At 36.5% G+C, this 20,023-nt stretch overlaps 2 protein-coding genes across 2 annotated transcripts; both read right to left on the minus strand.

Moving 5' to 3' along the window:
- Positions 1–3,700: 3,700 nt before the first annotated feature.
- LOC121406974 lies at positions 3,701–6,658 on the minus strand. Its single transcript, XM_041597847.1, has one exon. It carries the CDS (start codon positions 6,656–6,658, stop codon positions 3,701–3,703), a length of 2,958 nt encoding a protein of 985 aa, XP_041453781.1.
- Positions 6,659–13,817: 7,159 nt separating this feature from the next.
- On the minus strand, positions 13,818–19,991 carry LOC121409224 (dynein regulatory complex protein 10-like). The gene is made up of 4 exons (XM_041601084.1): positions 18,918–19,991; positions 15,013–15,246; positions 14,530–14,601; positions 13,818–14,168 (listed from the first exon to the last, which is right to left on the minus strand). Exons 1-4 carry the CDS (start codon positions 19,824–19,826, stop codon positions 13,887–13,889), a joined length of 1,497 nt encoding a protein of 498 aa, XP_041457018.1. The 5' UTR covers positions 19,827–19,991; the 3' UTR covers positions 13,818–13,886.
- Between the last annotated feature and the right edge of the window lie 32 nt (positions 19,992–20,023).

Consider the following 20,023-nt stretch of genomic DNA (forward strand, 5'->3'; position numbering starts at 1 on the left):
CCCAAGTTTTGACCATGTTGACTTCTGGTCTTAAACCACAGTTTTGGATATATTTTAAATCCCTGTAAGCTAGAGAGGTGCGAAATCAACATTTAAATATCTAGTTGAGATGGTTAACGGGTCATCATCTTTTATTTTTTACGTTATTTGCTGGTACTCTCTTTTCCCCCTTTTTCCATATAGGAGTTGAAAATGAAATTTACTACCAATGATGATATTTAACACGAAAATTGCAAACCTAAAATGTTTAATTTCAACTCCCATCCCCTCTCATCTCGCATCAGGTTAGGTGTCGTTTCATAACGCCCGATCCTGGCTTAAGAACGTTTGAGTCAATGTTTAAGGTCGGTATGGAATTGAAAACAGTCACCAATAGATTAATAGAGAACAGGAAGAAAATTATTGAATTAATAATTATATATGTATTTCAATTGATGGATAAATTAAAGAATAATTGATTGGAACAATTGAGTACCATATGACATTAAAAAAAATTATATTGATTGTCAATTTTATAGAATCGAAATCATGAATATATTTAATTCTGGCATTATTGCTCTATTTATCATGTATATGAGACACATTAGAAGTTAGTCTCATTTATCTGAGCCTTCTCGTCTTGTCATTGTACATGGCATTAGTCATTATCATGAATGGTATCACTTTTAAAAAGTGCAATGTTTCATTCTTTATCTTCTTTAAAAGTGCCTTTTAAAACTTTCTTCCTTTTTAGTCATTTCGTCGGCATAATTTACAAGACTCTTGCCCTCCCCCAAGACATGACCATTCCCGCTGCGATGACGAATAGGATGTTTAATTGTTCCACCTGTATGACGTCATAAAGAAATTAACCCCAGAACATTTCAAACATGATCATGAACATGATGGCTAATTTGTAGCAGATGAAAGTATCTTCTGTTCCTTTCTCTTCTTGTTTCCTCCCCATCAATCAAAGTGATGTTTTCGAATGAATTGTCTGTTTTGTGTCGTTGATCTGGTATCCCATCCCTCCCTCATTTCCGTTCTGTTTAGGACTACCCCCCCCCCCACTCCCCCTCTCCCTCTCCCCCTCCCCCCCCCCCCTCCCTCTCTCGCATAGCCAAATTGGGGGAAGCGCTTAACATAAAGGTCTACTAATACTGTTTACCTCATTTATAGCGCCAAGAAAATTCTAATTTCTAAAAGATTGCCTCATTATTTGATGATAGTAAAGTATCTTTTGTTTTCTCTCTACTCTACATGCTCAATCTTCAGGGTATTTGACGCGCAAAATGCGTTTGATCCAATACTCGACAATTCACGACGATCTATTACACCATGGGCATGCGTGATAGGCACAACGAAGGTGGTAATTATTGAAAAGATGTTGAAATTGGCGCTTGGCTCGGATTCGAACCCCTTAGCTGACGATCTACAGTTCAATGGCTATGAGGCATAAGCATGATAAACCATGTGATTTTAAGTGAATAAAATGTACTAAACCATAATAGTCGCACAAGAACACAGACATGACAGAGGCTTGTCTTTATTTATAGGGGGTAAGACGACTCGATTTCATTTTCATTTATTTCAAGACGGCAAGACCTGTTCAGCAATTTTTTTTTTAATATAGGTCCGTGCATAAAAATTCCCAACATTGAAACATAAGATCACATAATATAGCAGCATATAAACATACAACATTGGTTAAAATGCAAAATATACATAAAAGCGTAAAATGCAAAGTAAAAAGGAGTATGAATAAAAGAAGTAAAACCTCATGAATATAGGTCCGTGCATAAAAAAATCCCAACATTGAAACATAAGATCACATAATATAACAGCATATAAACATACAACATTGGTTAAAATGCAAAATAAACATAAAAGCTTAAAATACAAAGTAAAAAGGAGTATGAATAAAAGAAGTAAAAACTCATAGACATTTACATTGCAAAAAAATATGAAAAATATTGAGGAAAGGTAGGTGAATATAACGGTTGAAAATGAATAAAAATTGCAAATACATATCAAGACAAAATAGGGTAAAAACAAACACAACAATACTTGAAGAAAAAAATAAGATAAAAGTACAAAAAAAGACATTTATAAAATTATACATAATTGGATTAATAAACAAATTAAATCAAATTGAATAAAAAAAGGAACGCTCAATGTGTTATGTACTCCTAATTAATCTACAGTAATTAGTAATTAAGGCACATAAATAAGCACACGTCTGATACTCTTGGTGTATGATTCCAAAGCAAGTTTATTCCGCATTGCGCCTGCGCAGCTACAATTGTGAGTCATGGTATGACATCATGAATGACATCATTATCAATATATAACATCTCTCCCCCCTTAGATTAAACATACCTTTTCAACATCCCAATTCAATTTGCAACTCAAAACTGTACCAGTAACTATTCAATTGGTTATGAAACTATATATTGAAATGTAACAATTTCTTTCAGTTCCCAGATTCAAATTTTACCTTTAAGAAACTTTTGATAATTATCAAACATTATTAAATGATATACGTCAGTCAGGAACTGAAGTTAAAATCAAAACTAATAAAATCAATGATACTTTTTGTCTCACTGAACTAGACAATTAAATCAGGAATTTTGACAAGGTCCCAAAATATGTGAGTTTATAATCCAAGACAAGATCTTATTCAAATTATTGTTGTATCCAACATTACGAAAATCCATAATAGTTTGGTTTTCTACGCTCTCGTCTAGGATAATGCTTTATACCGTCATCGTGTTCGACTTCAGGATTGTCTTCACGATCCGCGCGAATGTCTATCTGATCTTCATTGACATTGCGGTCATCATTGTCGTTATCACGGATGATAACGTCATCTTCGTGTGTCGGGCCGGTGTCGTCGTTCGAGGTCGATGAAGTCGAGATTCGACTCCGCAATTGGTCAACATGACGTTTCCATGTCAGCGTCGAGTTATTGGTATTGACATTTACGACATAGGATACCGGACCGTTACGTTCGACTACTTTTCCGGGTAGCCATTGGTTGCCTCGCCCGTAATTTCTCACAAGGACTTCTTCTCCTATCTTAAATTCGCGAAGTTTGCGAGAAGTGTGAGCGGTCTGTGAGAATTGTTTGTTCTCAACGGTTGCGTTCACATCAGGCAGAACAGAAGATATGCGAGTACGCAACTTTCGGTTCATGAGCAATTCTGCCGGTGACTGATTTGTGGTAGCTTGTGGAGTTGTACGGTAACTCAACAAGAACCTTGCTAATCTCGTCTGAAGGGGTCCACTCATTTTTCTGAGTGCTCTTTTCACAGTTTGCACTGCTCTTTCCGCGAGACCATTAGTAGCTGGGTGATATGGTGCACCTCGAATGTGATTGATTGCGTTCATTTTCATGAACATAGCGAATTCCTCACTCGTGAAACAGGGCCCATTATCCGAAACCAGCGTTTGAGGAAGACCTTGTGCCGAAAAGACTTCCCTCAATTTGTCTATTGTCGCTTCGCTTGTCGATTTATTCGTAATGTGAACATCTATCCATTTTGAATACGCATCTACTATTACTAGTAACATTTTCCCTTCCACTGGACCTGCGTAATCGACATGAATTCGCGACCATGGTTTACTTGGATATTCCCACTGATGTGGTGGAGCTTTCGACGGTTGTCGCTGGTGTGATTGACATTTTTCGCAAGATTTAACTTTACGCTCCAAATCTTTGTCAATCTGTGGCCACCATACGCAACTTCTCGCCATTGCTTTCATACGCACTATCCCCGGATGTGCATCGTGCAATTCTTCCATCATTGCTTCTCGACATTTCAGGGGGAAGCACCGCGCGAGCTCCCCACAATATTACTCCGTCATGAACACTCAATTCATCTTTTCTATTCAAATACGGACCGAATGCCTTATCTTGTAATTCATCCATTGTAGGCCATCCTTGTAAGATGAAGTTACGGACCCGCGACAAGATCGGATCTTTGTCGGTAAGAGAACGGACGCGCGAAGGCGTTATCGGTGTCCTATCTAATGTATCCATGAGAAGTATGATATCCCCCGGGATCGGAGGATCCGGAATGGTTGATTCTAGCGGTAATCTACTAAGTGCATCAGCATTTGAATTTTTCTCTCCCGCTTTATACTTTATTTCATATTCGTATGCCGCAAGTGTAATCGCCCACCGTTGGACGCGCGGAGAAGCCATCTGTGGAATGGCTTTCTTCTCGCCAAAAAGACCAAGTAACGGCTTATGATCCGTTATTATTTCGAATTTACGGCCATACAGATATTGGTGAAACCGTTTTACACCAAATACAATCGCTAGACCTTCCTTATCTAATTGCGAATATCTGCGTTCTGCAACATTCAGTGTTCGCGACGCGAACCCGATGGGTTTTTCGGTCCCATCCGAAAATCTATGTGCGAGTACGGCTCCGACACCGTACGGACTAGCGTCGCAAGCTAGTATAAGTTGCTCTTCCGGATTGTAGTGAGCTAACACTCTAGTTGAATTAAGCAACTGTTTGGCTCTACCGAATGCCTGTTTCTGCTCTTTACCCCACCGCCATCTTGCGTCTTTCCTCAACAACCGATGAAGAGGTTCTAGATTCGATGCAAGGTCGGGTAGAAATTTCCCATAGTAATTCAGCAAGCCCAGGAACGACCGGAGTTCCTTTACGCTCTTCGGTTCGGGCGCATTTGTAATGGCTTGCACCTTGTCCCCCGTGGGACGAAGACCCTTTTCAGTGATTGTGTGTCCGAGGTAATCAACCTCTTCCTTGAGAAACACACATTTCTCTTTCTTCAGTCTTAGTCCAGCTTTCAGAAGAACATCCAGGACTGCTCTCAGGTTCTTCATGTGGGCATCTGTTGACTCTCCTGTGATGAGAAGATCATCTAGGTAGACGGCCACACCTGGTATACCAGCCAGCAATGACTCCATCGTCCGCTGAAACACAGAAGGCGCAGTTGAAACTCCAAAAGGCAGTCTCTTATATCTAAATAACCCTCGATGTGTGTTGATAGTGACGAACTCCCTGGATTTCTCAGACAGGACTAGCTGTTGATATGCATGAGAAAGATCCAGTTTTGTGAATTTCTTTCCATTTGCAAGCCTTGCAAATAGCTCTTCAACTCTCGGGATCGGATAGGTATCCGATCGAGCTGCTGTGTTAATTGTGGTTTTATAATCCCCACAAATGCGAATGGATCCATCTCCTTTGACAACTGGGACCACTGGAGCTGCCCAGTTTGAATATTGAACTGGTTCAATTATGTCATCTGCTAGAAGGCGATCCAGCTCTTGATCCAGACGACTTCGAAGCGAAAATGGAACTGGACGGGCCTTCAAAAACTTAGGTGATGCATCGGGGTCAATATCCAGATCTACTTCTACACCTTTCAACTTTCCAAGTTCTCGTGTGAACAGTCCCGCGTAGTCTGAACACAATCTGTCTACTGCGTCATTGACCCTGACCAAGTTTATCTCCCTCCAGTCCAACTTTATTTCGTGCAGCCAATCTCGTCCCATGAGATTCGGCCCTCTGCCTCTCGCAACTATCAAAGGCAAGCGTTCCTCCTGGTTGCCCTTGGATACGGCGACTTCACATTCTCCGATAATGTCTACCAAGTGCTCGGTGTATGTACGAAGCCGCGTTATTGGTTCGCTCAGCTTAGGCCTCTCTCTGTCACTCCACTGAGAGAGCCACGTTTTCTCATTGATGAGCGTTACTGCTGAGCCCGTGTCCACTTGGAAGTTTATAGGTTTCCCTTCCACTATTAGCTGAGTCATAATCGGAGGCGGTTTGGAAGCTTTCGTCGAGTGTGAATACAGCCCGTAGCTTTCGTTTTCATCCTCCTCTCTTGTTTCGATTTGCAGAGTGCGAGATTTATTGGAGGCGGTCCGTTTCCCTTGCTGCTGGAAAACTTTTCTCTGGTCCTTCCTCTCTCCTTTCGCTCTGCATACCACGGCGAAATGTCCCTTTTTCCCGCAGTGGAAACACTCTCCGTCTTTTGCTGGACAAGCCTCTCCTTGATGCTGTCCCTTTCCGCAGCGACCGCATGAGGAATGTTTCTTGGAAACAGGGCGTTGTGACGACTTACGATGACGAACACCATGAGCGATTTTGTTCACCATCTCGCCTTTGTTCTGATCTCTGAGATCGGCTGTATTTTTATCAGCTAATTCCATAGCTAATGCAATATCTTTAGCTTTTTCAAATGTTAGAGTTGGTTCAGCCAATAATCTCCTTTGTATTCTATCATCTGCCACTCCGCACACAATCCTATCTCTCAACATCTCCTCTAAAATAGTATCAAACTTACATTCATTAGCCAATCGTCGCAGTTCAGCAATGTAAGTTGACAGCGATTCATCTGGTCTCCTCGGCCTGCTGTTAAACTTGAATCGTTGGACGATCACCGATGGCTTTGGATCTCGATGATCAGTCATTAATTTCACAAGTTCCTTGAACTCAACTTCACCTGGTTTCCTTGGTGCCGCCAAACTTGACATTAATTTGTAGGTTGAGGCTCCACAAACACTTAGTAAAATGGATCTTTTCCTCCCCTCATCAATGATGCTATTGGCGTCGAAGTAGTGTCCCATACGCTCAATGTACTCGGACCAACTCCCTTCGTCTTCCCGAAATTCACCAATTGTTCCAAAAGTAGCCATCCTCAGGTACTCGAACTTTACCAAAGTGAAGAACAAACACAAAAGTTAATCCTCGTCGCCAGATTCGTTGTTATGTACTCCTAATTAATCTACAGTAATTAGTAATTAAGGCACATAAATAAGCACACGTCTGATACTCTTGGTATATGATTCCAAAGCAAGTTTATTCCGCATTGCGCCTGCGCAGCTACAATTGTGAGTCATGGTATGACATCATGAATGACATCATTATCAATATATAACACAATGTATGGGTAAATTAAGACAAAAGTAAAAAAAAAGACATTTATAAAATTGTACATAATTCGGTTAATAAATAAATCAAATCAAATTGAATAAAAAGGGGAATGCACAATTTGTGGATAAATAGAGAAACAGTTTGATGAATAAAAGTATGAAAAAAGGAATCACACACATGCACACCAACCCACATGCAGAACACACAAAATGAGCACATACTAGATTTCAATAGTGATCGTTTCTTTCTCTCAATAATGACTATAGCACAGTAAATTACAAGACCAAGATATCTCTTCTGATATTCTTCTTTTTTCCCCTTCGTTCCCCAGCTATATACTTGAAAAACAAAAAGGGCATCGGCGCCTTGCTTTATATAGTACCATCTTGTAAGAAAATCATAAAAATGACCAGAAAAAATCATAAAAAGGACCAGAAATGTAGAAGTGGTTTGAAATTTCTTGCCGCCTTTCGTCGGTGGAACCGCCATCTATATTGCTCTGAACATGGACCCATTACTAAAGGTCCATGCTCTGACGAATGTGCGGAAGACGACGAAAGCTCATGCCGGAGATGTCGGCTGCAGAGCTGCCGATAGGGAAATGTGGTCGTCGGGCTACATTACACCTATATACTCATCACACTATTGGAATAGTAAAATACACTAAAGTATATCTGTTGTTGTTTTTGGTTACAAGTGAATTCAGACTGCTTTTACTTTGTGCTCTTCCAGTATTTCCTAAATCTTGGGCCTGTTTCCTGACAGACTTACACTGAACTGTGATAACTTTACCTTTACTGTAATTAACATGGGAACCTTGATTGTGATTGGCTGCTGAGTCTTGTTACCATGGTAGCTATCATCATGGCAAACTACAGTTGTAAGTCTTTATGTAACTGGTCCCAGTTCACAAAACCACGCTGACACTCTTACTCTATAACTTACAATAATAGTTAAATACCCACTATACTATCTTTTTATTGTACTGTAAATATAAGTTTGAAAAATATTCATGTGCCGTAACTTTGCAAACGAAAAGCAAAATTCATTGAATCAATTCATGAATATACCAAAAGCATATTGAAGTGTGAACTGCATACTCCATTACAGGAAGTATATACGTTATTGTTTGTATTGAATGACGAAATGCGAGACATATACTCTATTGATATTTACCAATGTAAATATGAATATCAAAAAGACATAATTTTTCCTTTTAAGAAAAATTATCATCTCAATCCATCGTTCTTTTTCATTCGCCATATGGGCAATTTAAATTTTGTAAAAACATGCCAGTGAATGCCGCTAGCGAAATAGATTTATCCAGACAACATGAATATCTAAAGATAGTGTTAATAATCAGACATAAATTCATGCACCTGAACTGTTGAGTAAGACCGGATAAAGGAGGGGTATGGGGGAGGAGAAAATCCCGTGAGTTTTAGGCGAGAAATTGCATCGGAAATGTGACGGAATCATCGCCTGAGGGCTAGAGAAAAATATGATATGAGATATCAAATAACTGAGGGCAACTTAGGGTCTCCGCTCAACAAGAAAACCTTTTCTTTCATATCTTTGTCTCTTATTATTCATTTCAATTTGTCATAAACTTTAAAGGGGTTAATACTTTGTTTGAGAGCAAATCGTATATGAAGACGTGGAATGATCTAAAACCTTAATAAATGATCTAAAACCATAATAGAGGCTTTGTGAAAGTCAAATCTGGGATTAATAATTATCACATAAGTGTAGTGATATTTTATTCTTATTTAATGGTTGATTCTTTGTGAAGATTTGGCTTTCATAATCGAGGATATTTAGCGCCATCTCTCGATAATGTATTCCTTTTCTTTTTAAAGGGCCATTTTGCACACGTTTTTGGAAATTGTAAACACGTAGAAACAGAAAGATATTAACAAAAATAACATCTTAAAATTTGCAGTATGCTCCATCCTTGAGAAATGATTTCCTACAAATAAAATCATCATAAAAACTAACACTGCAGTTCAATACCAGGTTTTGTTCATGTTGCTTTCTACAACACCGAAAGTTTTATGATATACATATTAATATATATTATGATATGAAAATATGAATAAAATCATATAGTGGCCAGCATGGTTGATGTTTTATTTCAATGCACTTTTATTATAAAGTGAAACATTTACTAAAACTGCAGTCAATGACGTTTTCTTTGGCAAAGTATAAATGGTTTAAAATAATTTTTAACGAAATGCAATAAAGATGACCTAGAGAAGAGCAGAATTCAATACTAAAACATGTTAAAATCATCAAGAAAGAAAGGTGATTAAAACAAATTTCTCTTCTTACCTTGTTCATTTGCAAAAAAAAAATCAATGCCAACTAGATGAACATTAAAGATCGATCAATAAGTTATAATTGATAGCATTGTTAGTGATCATTAAATTCCTCTTTATTGATCTTATGTTTTGTGTTATTATTTATTTTTTAAGGAATTAAATGAATAAAATTTCATCTAAAATAGCGTATGTACCGTCGAAAACTAAATCGGCTGTGACGAAGAATAGGATCGGAGAACCAGAATATTAAAACACCTTATATATATATATATATATAATAATAAAACATAAAAAAGGACTTCGGATAAGCCATATTCATGATTTTAGAAGAAATGTGTTCTACCCCTCCCCTCTCCCTCTCTGTCGTCTTTCCCTTTTTCTCTCAGATGAAGTGCAATGAACTCTGCTGCACTCAGAGAACGTGACATGGCAAATTGCATTAATGACTCTGTTCAGTTATGATTCGCAGTTTACATAGATTTGTTTCCTCAAATCAGATTTGTCAATCACACTTCAAAGCTATGGCCTTCAAACTCTCTTACTATTAACCGTCTCACACCTGACGAAATGTCATGCTGTGTCAACGTTAATTTGATAAACCGTTTTCTAAAACCCTCTATTTTTTTCTTGCTTCTTTAATGACCAAGTCGGTGCAGGAAATATCCCATCAATTTATCGGATTGCCATACTTTTCTTTGATTTGAAGTTTATTAGTACCGAGGGAGCAATATTCGATATATGCATTTGAATTAAGTTTAAAAATCGTTAAAGGTATTTAGAAAAATTGCTCTTTAGTAGAAACCGGGCGAGTTGGTAGAAGGGAAATTCATTGCCATATGCTCGGGTAGATACCAGATGGGAGTTGAGACGTGTTGACTGAATACATTGAATGTCACTGGTGATATGATGACCAAGAGACAGCAACATTACTTACTATCATGTCGAACTAATACAAAAAGATCTCTATTTAAGATTTCATTGATTTTTTTTTATTCATAAATTATGACGGCAGATTTGATAAGATATGGGTACCATCGAAAACTTTCCCCGTTCCCAAGATAAGTAGGATAATCTAACTTTTATTTCTTGAAAGGCCTATGTGAAAATAAAAGTTCATTCTATTCTACCAAAAGGCAAATCAGATCAGTGATAGCTTGGATGAAATGTTCATAGACCTACTGGAGTCTTAATGTGTAGCAAAGAAAGTGGATGATATTTTTGAAAAATGCATTGCGTCGGCAAACTATTTAGAAATCTCAAGTTCATCCATTGCTTTTGCCATTCAAAACATCATATTCTTAATTTGCCCCCCCCCCCCTCACTATTCTAGCGATTGACTGGCTCACTGCTTTGGAATGTTAATTCAATTAACACATGAAACGTGCTAATAATAAGACATATACAGGAAATTGTTTATAAGTCACTAAATATCATAGCCTATAAAGTTCAGACTCATGCATGTTCAGCCTCATTTTATGTGCCCTTTGTACCAAGAGATTCCCTCGTAATTTCTCTTTAGTGTACCGGAACAACGTCAATGAGCTCGAAATTTATTTTTAAAAAGCATGGTACCAAGCGGTTGGACATTTTTTTTTCTCATGTGTTTGCATTTTATTTGTCAATGAATGAAAATGATCTATGAAACTTCAATTGACCCCCTATAGTCATATAAAAGCTGCGCTATAATATTATAATTTATATTTTCACTGTGTTCCGCAGCACAACTATAAGCGTTAATGCAATCGGGGGAAAGGTGTGGAATCGGGAAGTGAGGAATGGGCACTTCATGGCTATCAAGGACAATTGACCCTACCTCAAAGGACCAGGTTCTCTTCTGAGACTAGTAACAAATCGAGGGGCAGTGAGATATATTGGCATGTCCTTAAACCAAGGTCACTGAGGTTATGACACCAAGGGTCGATGCCCTCTCTTGGCTTTTCTACGAATGCTTCGCGGGACGTGATGACGTATGAGGGGGGGTGCATGGAAAGACCCCATCAATCAAAATGAGGGGCACTCGCCTTACACCGGAGCATTCACTCTGGGGGAAATATTGATAATTGTTTGTAACCTAATTACATCGATGTGCGAAGTTCATGTCCGTAAGACAAAATGTAAGAAAAAAAAGTGTTTTATGACGAAGCGACACGATTTACGGTGCTAATTCTCTCTCTTTCGATCTACCCTGCCATGAAGATAAGAGAGACTTGTATTGCTGATTGATGATAATCTACAATCCTATCTTGGTTATGTTGGCGTCGATAAAAAAAATCTCGTGTGAGTGAAAGAATATATAAATTTCTTGACTGGTGCGTTGGCTGAGCTCAAGTTTATCATTATTTTTAAGAGACCCGAGACAGACGAAGAACATCTATCTTCAAGTATTTAAAACAGAATTCACTAGATTTCAACCATACATTGTAATCAATCACTTCATCAAAAGGTAGAAGATAATACCAATTAACAATTTAAAATTCTATATATAATATTTATAAAGTATTTTTCTCAAGATCTCAGTAACCTTGTCAGCGAGTCTATTCAGAAAGATGCCGAGGAAACCCCATAGGTACCCAATAGAGGGCAGCAAACTTCATAATTGCATGGTTAAAAAATTGCATGGTTAAAAAAAAATAAATCGTGTACAAAGAATCTTGAACCTTTGAGCATTACTAAACTACATGAACATGATGAGTTCAGTCTGATAGCAATGTCAATAAAATAAAGAACCTACTTCTACTAGAAGTTACATTAGAAAGCATTAAGATGATAGAGGCCAAAAAATTGCCTGCAACAATTAGTGGTGGGTTATATAGACTGGGTATATACAGAGCAAGACAAGGCAACATTACATCAACTGGACCTGCTATATAATTTCTACATAAAATATGTGCCAATTAATATACTGTATATGTAAGAAAGTGGGGTGCTAGTCAGATACTAAAGAGTTTGGATGACAATCACTTAATGTTCTTTGAGCATCTTTACTCTTACTTTGCTAACAGATAAGGAAAATGTTCTCAATGAAATCTCTTATCTCTCACACCATCAGAGCCTCTCGCCCTCTCATTTCTTTCTATCATCCCAAGGTAACCATCATTCTCTTTTCATCCACTTTCTTCTTTTTTCCCCTCCTTTTACACTCCTGAAGTGATTTCATTGCGATGAAAGAAAAAAATACATCAATAATGGGAGCTTTAATTTGTTTGAATATATTCTCATTTAAAATCATATACGCTACAATATACATATCTTACATAATTATATAGAATTGGAATTCTAACAGAAATAGTAATGGGAAAATATTAATTTTGGCTCATTCAGTATTTAAAGTACATGTAGTGTATTTTCAAATCAAAGGATATACATATATCTGACGCAAGGAGAACATTTATTATAAAAAATAAATGCTCAATGGAGACCCTGCTCAATGGTGCAGTATCATTGTAAAATATTGAATAAATACATGTATACCAACCCAATAAACTTTGAATTCTGATGAAATACTCTTACACCAGAAAATGGATGGTATACATACATGTATAAGGAAATGTAACTCAGAATTAAGTCCAGACTAAAAAGAATTTCATTCTAAATCTATATCACTGCTACTTTTGTGTTTTTCCATTGCCAGTCAACATTAAATGACAAAGTTGATGCACATATATATAAAACATTGAAATTCAAAATGAGCTCATACATGCATTACTTCTTTGTCTTCACTTCATTGCAAAATAAAAACTCTTTTTTGCACTTTCAATAGCAGGATTAAGGAAGTCTGTACACAATGAATGAGTTGGCAATGGCCACTTCATAAAGTGAGGTATAAACTAAACAACAGGATCACTAAAACACCAAAATGACCGATATATTTCAAGGTGTTATTTTGAAAGGAAGCCTTTCATTATTTATATACCATAGTTTTCTTTGACCATGCTAACTTGAATTTCTTACACATCTCTTGCATGAAAAATAAAAAGGCAAGTATTTTCAGAATACAAAAGCTAATCAGAACAATTATCTTGCATATATTCAAATCGAACATGAAATTGAAAGACATTTATCTGGAAAACAGTGTTTGAGAAAGAGCCGAGACCTGCTGAATATGTTATCAAGGCAACAATTGTATACAAAGGCAAAATACCTACCCTCAGTGATTCTATAATCTACAGGCATGCTACAGCAAATTTCAGTGCTAATCATCTATACCGAATGTAAACAAAAATCTTCCTTACCAATTCTTCATTTAAATACAATAATGTAATGATAACTTTGACCTCAACATGCAGGTCAGTGAGAATGAATATGAATCCTTAATGTTCATTTTGAGTTAAAGTGCAAGCTCATCAATGCATGTATAAATACAACCTGAAAATGAAAAGGATCTAAATATATTGAAAAGAACCAAAACGTTTCAAAGCACTTGGTGTCTTGGTCATATGTCGAAAATCACATGATCTGTAGAATCAGACTACAAAATGATTTACTAGGTATGTCCAAGTGTAAGTTTAATAAAGAATCATAGAGAATTCATCAAAATTGAGAGATGATCCCCCTGTGTATGTGACATCACACACAAAAATTCCTGTTCCATTTTGTCTGATTTATTTGAAGAGCCACAATGATGCACCAAGAGTAAAAGAGTAACAAATAATGTGAAATCTGTATTAATTTATCGTTTTCCCTTCTTTCCTTTCTTTCCTTTTTTGCCCTTCTTTCCCTTGTTCTTCAGAGCTTTCCTACATTTATAAGACCTCCAGAATGCTTGGATGATTGTTGAAGCCTTGATCATCATCGCTAATTCTCTCTCTTCTCGCTCCTTCTTTTCTTGCGCGATGCGCCTCTCCTCAACAATTCTTTTGTATTCTTCCTCAAGGGTCTTGAATCTCTCTTCGAGTTCGTTGAGTTGGGCTTTCTCCTCAGTGTAGATCGCGTCAAGGTCTTCAAACTCGGCCTGGAGATAAACAAAAATATGAAGCACAATGATTAACCAACTTCCTATGAACATCATTCTTATTGCATACATGTAGGTTTACTATTATGAGTATATTTATGCATAAAAATGTTTGCATACTTGTGTGCTACACGTAAAATTCCAAGTAAAGTTTAAATTTGAGAAGGCAATACTTGTAAATTCATCACACTTCAAGTTCAAGGAAATATATCCACCCCCTTTCTCTTTCTCTCTGTCATTTTACTCTCACTTTCTTACACTGTACTTGAAATCACACTATAAATTGACTCCACATATCCATTCAAAAAAAAAGATGCCACTATCTAAATGGTACGTGAAAGTCATGGACATGTTAACTCACCTGTCTCTCACCCATATCTTGATCATATTTCTGGATCCAGTTTTCTACTTCAGTTTCAATCATATATTTTCTCTGTAGAAAAAAAAGAATGTAAAATCTTAAAATTAGCTACTTGGAAGGAGTTTATATTTGTATAACTATGTCATAGTTGTGGGATTCTCAGAAACAGTTTAACATTATTCTTACAAATCTAACAAATGTAGACATCAAATTCATTCCTCAGTGTACATTTTAATTATATCAAATATGTTGATAATTCATTTAATGGTATAATACATAATCCATTTGAAAAAATAACTAATATAACATGTAGAATTTTTTTAAGAAAGACAAATTTTTGAGTACTAAATGTCTTCAACAAAATACATTTTTTTCTTGGATGAAATAAAAAAAAATCAGATGGGCTGCATGTAATTTGAATTAACTGATTTTTCCCACTGCTTCATATCCCAAAGTCTACAAATAGATGAAAATCATCCTCACTTTTCTCAAAGCTAACTCGCTCTCTCTGTGCTCTGATGTCTGATTGGTCAGCTGGGTACGTAGACCCTGAAGATCAGAGTGTAACTTGGTCTGTTTGACTTCAGAGTTCTTGAAGTCTGCCTGTTGCTGTTTGTCAGCTTCTGACTTGGTTCTCCTGATGTGCTCCTCAGAGAATTTCTCTAACTGGTGGAGGTCGCCCTTTAATCGACGAATTTCATCATTTTGTTTTGAGATCTGTAGAACGTTGAAAAATACAAATAAAAAAGTACAACAAAGAATAGTTAATCTCGTGATTTTCCTTTTTTTTACAATAAAATTGAAAAATATGATTTATTTTATAATTACATGGGCAATATACTGCCAGTGTTTAGCTGGGCGTTCACTGTTTCAAAATTGTCGTAATCATGTCGGACGGAATTTGATAGCAAAAGAAGCTGTCATTTTTGTTAGAGGTAGTTTTCTTTAGACTTCTGTACAGGGACATGGAAAGCTTACATGACTTTCATCATGTATAAGTAACTTCCCAAGTATCTTTTCAAAATTTGTCTGTAAAAGGGCAAAAACTGACCATGTCGGACGGAATCGATAGAAATGAGGACCCTTGACTTTTCTTATTCAAGTTATTATTCTATCGAAAGTTTAAGTGATAAGTGAGCAATTCACAGTCAAATAAACAGAAGAACAACCAAACATTAAATTCTCAAAAAAATCTTTATTCAAGGATTGTTGTCATGGCAACAGGAACTATTCAAAATCACATCATGTCGGACGGAACCAATCATGTCGGACGGAATGAAAATGTTACTTTTTTAGCAATTTGCCCAAATCATTAATTCCTTGCCTTTTGTAGAAAGGTCATCATGGGTACTAATGTTTTTCATAGTTAAAAAGATCTGACATCTATTTATAACTTTGTTACCATAGGAACATTGATGAAATTCCGTCCAACATGCTAGGTTCCGTCCGACATGATTAATAGCACACAGTCAAAATGCACTTAGCTGTTCAGTACAATTTTTGTACGATTCATTATTTCTCAGTAATGAAATTACCAGAATTACAGCATATCGTATCACCCCAATTTTTTTCTAATTTCATGAATTATGAGACTTTCAAATCGCAATAGTATTTTTGGTGAACAATGAACAATAAACAGTCTTCCCGTCAAAGTTGAATAACAATGCAATTCAAAAGAAAATGATTGCATAAGACCTCACAGAAAGTGGTGCAAACTTTCACTCAAGTTTGACAGCTTTAATATCAGAAATTAGTGCTGAGTGCTTCGTGCTGAATGGACTGGATTTAGATGGTGGGGTAGATGGTTTGGTGGTGCATGCTGGCTCAGGAGTAGAAGCAGAGAATGTAGAGGATGTATTAGCTGTATTAGGAGCATGGATGGCAGTGGAAGCAGACGAGTTAGAAGTGGGATCAGAAGTTGCAGACTGATGAATAGTTGAGATAGAAGACAAGGAAGCATTTCTTCCTTTCATTCTCTTACGACACTTGTCTTTCAGAAGAGCAGACTCATATTTTTCCTTGTTTTGTTTAAGTTTTTGTCTTTCTTGACGTTTTCTATTTCTGTCTTTTTCTTTTCGATCTTGAGCATCAAGGGAGTCACGCCAATTTTTGCATCTAATTGCATTTTTTGAACGCTCCGACATTCTTGCAACTTCAAGGACACTGAAAATCACAACCAAAACACGATAGCTTTTTCACGAAATAAATTCATCAGGATGGTAAATTAAATAAGTTTTAAGTTCTTTGCACACATCCAGAATTTTTTTTCTTTTTTTCACTGTTTATTTTTAGGATGTTATAACAAATTGTGGGATACAGTTTCATAAAAATTGAGAAACAAAAATTGATTTCAGGTATTATGAAAAATTATTTTTATCATTTTTATCATTATTATTTACCCTATTATTATTATCATTCACAAATTCAGATGTAAAACAGTGCACTCTCATATTGAATTGTAAAACAAGCAGACAATATTGCAGTCAAGTATTATTTTAACTTTCCACAAGACACTTGATAGATTTGTGCATAGGCTATAGCCCATGCACTGAGTTGCTAAAGTGCACAGAGTCCTCCCTTCCCCAATCCAAAAACATGAGCATCTTATGAAGTAGATTATCATTTTCTTCAGCTATATTTTGGGCAAATTTTGTATCCCACATGCATCTCTGAGTTTTAAACTTCTTACTATTCATTTAGAAAATGCTTAAAGCAATACATAATGTTAGTTTTCTACAGTAAAACAGGACACTACCTTGGCCAGTAAAACACAAGTATAGTGAGTGATTGTATTACCAACCGGCCTTGTATTACCGAACGCGCGCATCATATGCGTCAGAAAATAATCAAATACGCTCAAACCTTTGCAACTTCCTTCCAAAGGGAACTTAAATAGAAAAATGATGAAAAATTATCAAAAACACAATTTCGAAGTCTTTATATCCTCAAAACAATAAAATATGGTCAAAATAGCTCATCAGTGACTTTGTTGTTTTCCCAACTTTTCCCATAGAAAACACACGTTCGGTAATACGATACCTTTTCAAGTGACCAAAATATTTCACTTGCGAAGAGGGGTCCGATTGGAAGCTGATGTCGTAAAAATGAAAAACAATTTCGGCAAAATTTCTGCATGTTTATATTTTGTAGGTATTTGTGTATTTATGGTGAAAGTTTGGTGAATTTTATTGGAATAATGTGTTTGATATGATCAAATTCATGAAAAGTGTTCGGTAATACGATCCACTACCATACTGGAAAGGTGAAAGCAAGAGGAAGGTCCCAAGCCATGTGCTTTACATATTGAAAGTGTACATCACTTCTGACCAATCAGATTGCAGGAAAAGACCATACCTAAGTACTGTTTAATTGTGTGTAAGTTTGTGTATTGTGTGTGTCCAGAATCTGAACTGTAATATATGAGGTTATTGTACACTGAAAGCTGCAGAACAGAAGTGTAATCTGTGCTATCTCAATAGATTCCGTCCGACATGCCACTTTCATGTCGGATGGAAAAAAAAGTTATCCTTATTTTTTCCTACTTAGGTGCAGGTAAATTTTAAAAATCATCATTCATTCTGAGACTACAATCAATTCATTGATACTTGGCTGGGAAAAATCTATAAAATTGTCAATGGTTTTTCTGAGGGAAAACTTCTTGGAAATTTTTTGCATGTCGGACAGAAAATTTTGAGTTACCTTTTCTAAAATTGCAGGAATCATTCATTTCTACATATATGATTCCAGTTAATGTATAAAAAGGATGATTGATATATATGTTAATATTTATAAACATGCAGTTTCAAAACAAAGATATTAAGTGTTACCTAGGACCATTTAATTTCAGAGAAAGAATTCCGTCCGACATGCTTTCAAATTTGCATCACGTTATAAAATTTGCGAAAAATTCAAGAAAAGTTGTAAAAATTGAATGGATACTTATACTTCATGAAAGAGGAGATATGAATCATCAATAAAAAATGAGAAAACATCGTTTAAAAACAATTTTCAAAAATAAGCATGATGGTTACCAATTTTGAAACAGGCCCAGCTCTGCATGCCAAATACACACACACAAAACAATAGACAAGGCAATTAATTTTTTGTAAGCATTGGTCATATATCAAGTAAGCTGTCAAAAAAATATATAATTTGTGGAAAGTATCCACATCTCAAATTAATTTGATCAATTTAAGACAGTTTCTGCAATTATTTTTAAAGAAAAACAAAAAGTAATGATAATAATAATACTAGTAGGCTAGATCTACTCAATAGCAAATAATGGAAGAGGGAAGGGGCTAGAAAGAGAAATAGAACACAAGTACCGTTATGTAAAGGGAATGTCAAAACAGAAATAAGAAAAGAAGTTTTGAATCTCCCCTTTATACCTTCATGTCTTTATCTTCAATTGCCTCCTGGAGCTCAGCAGAAAGTTTCTTGATGACTTCAGAATTCTTATGCTCCCTGATGGTGATCTCCCTGAGATAATCTGTTTTCTCTTTCTCTTCCAAGGGCGTGGTAAGCAGTCTTTCCAAAATAAATGATCTCAGATCCTTCATGTATCCAATCATAGAAGTAGACTCTGGGTCTCGCTCCTTGATCTCTGACCTCAGGGCATTGACTGCTGCTGGGTTCAAGCTCAGCAACCGCAGGATATTTCTGCATGAAAACTTCAACTGCTGCGCTTGAACATTCACCATTTTTGAAAGCTGCACTTCTTCCTCATCAATAAGTGAAATTGAATCAACTTTGTCTAATCTATCAGATGGAGTTTGTCTCCTGCTCTCGATCATCTGAACTTCATCATAATTATCTTCATCATCATTGGTGGTGGGTTGTAATATCTCAGACTCTGCTGCTGGGGTAGATTTTCGAGACTCGACTTTGTCCATATTTTTGTAATCGCTAAGTTTTTGGGCAGCATCTTTAAATGCACTCTGGATCTTTTCATGCTCCTGTATAGTTACAACTGTCTCAATACCAAGAACGACGCTGAAACGATTGACATTTTCACAAGCGTAAGGTAGCAAGCTTACAACCTCAGCATTTTTTATGCTCTCATCCAATACTGCCAAAATTCTTTGTGATTCAACTGTTGTAAGTTTCTTCCTTCCAGGGTCTAGGATACGTAGAGGATCGGTTCTTTGGTTCTTCGATTCTTTTGGCTTATTCGGTTTGTGTGGTTTGACCTGTGGAAAATCTATGTTAGGTCTTTCAGGACGTTCTTTTGGACCCTCAGCTCGAACCTTGTCGAGAAGACGAAACGTCTCCATCACGGCCATGTCGGCGAAAGACATCTTGCAGCTCGTTACGTATTTCCACCTCTCGGATAAAAACTACACAGATTGAATTTTAGGTAAGGTAATTAATTCGAACTCTCAAAAGTTTATGCAGAATTCCACATTTGTTTCCACAAACGCTTGTTATTTCTTCCTAGATCCTGCAACCTGCTGCACTCGTACTCGTAGACAACACACGTAAATAGAGTAACCGC

Source organism: Lytechinus variegatus, chromosome 2, assembly GCF_018143015.1.
Source record: "Lytechinus variegatus isolate NC3 chromosome 2, Lvar_3.0, whole genome shotgun sequence".
NCBI lineage: Eukaryota > Metazoa > Echinodermata > Echinoidea > Temnopleuroida > Toxopneustidae > Lytechinus > Lytechinus variegatus.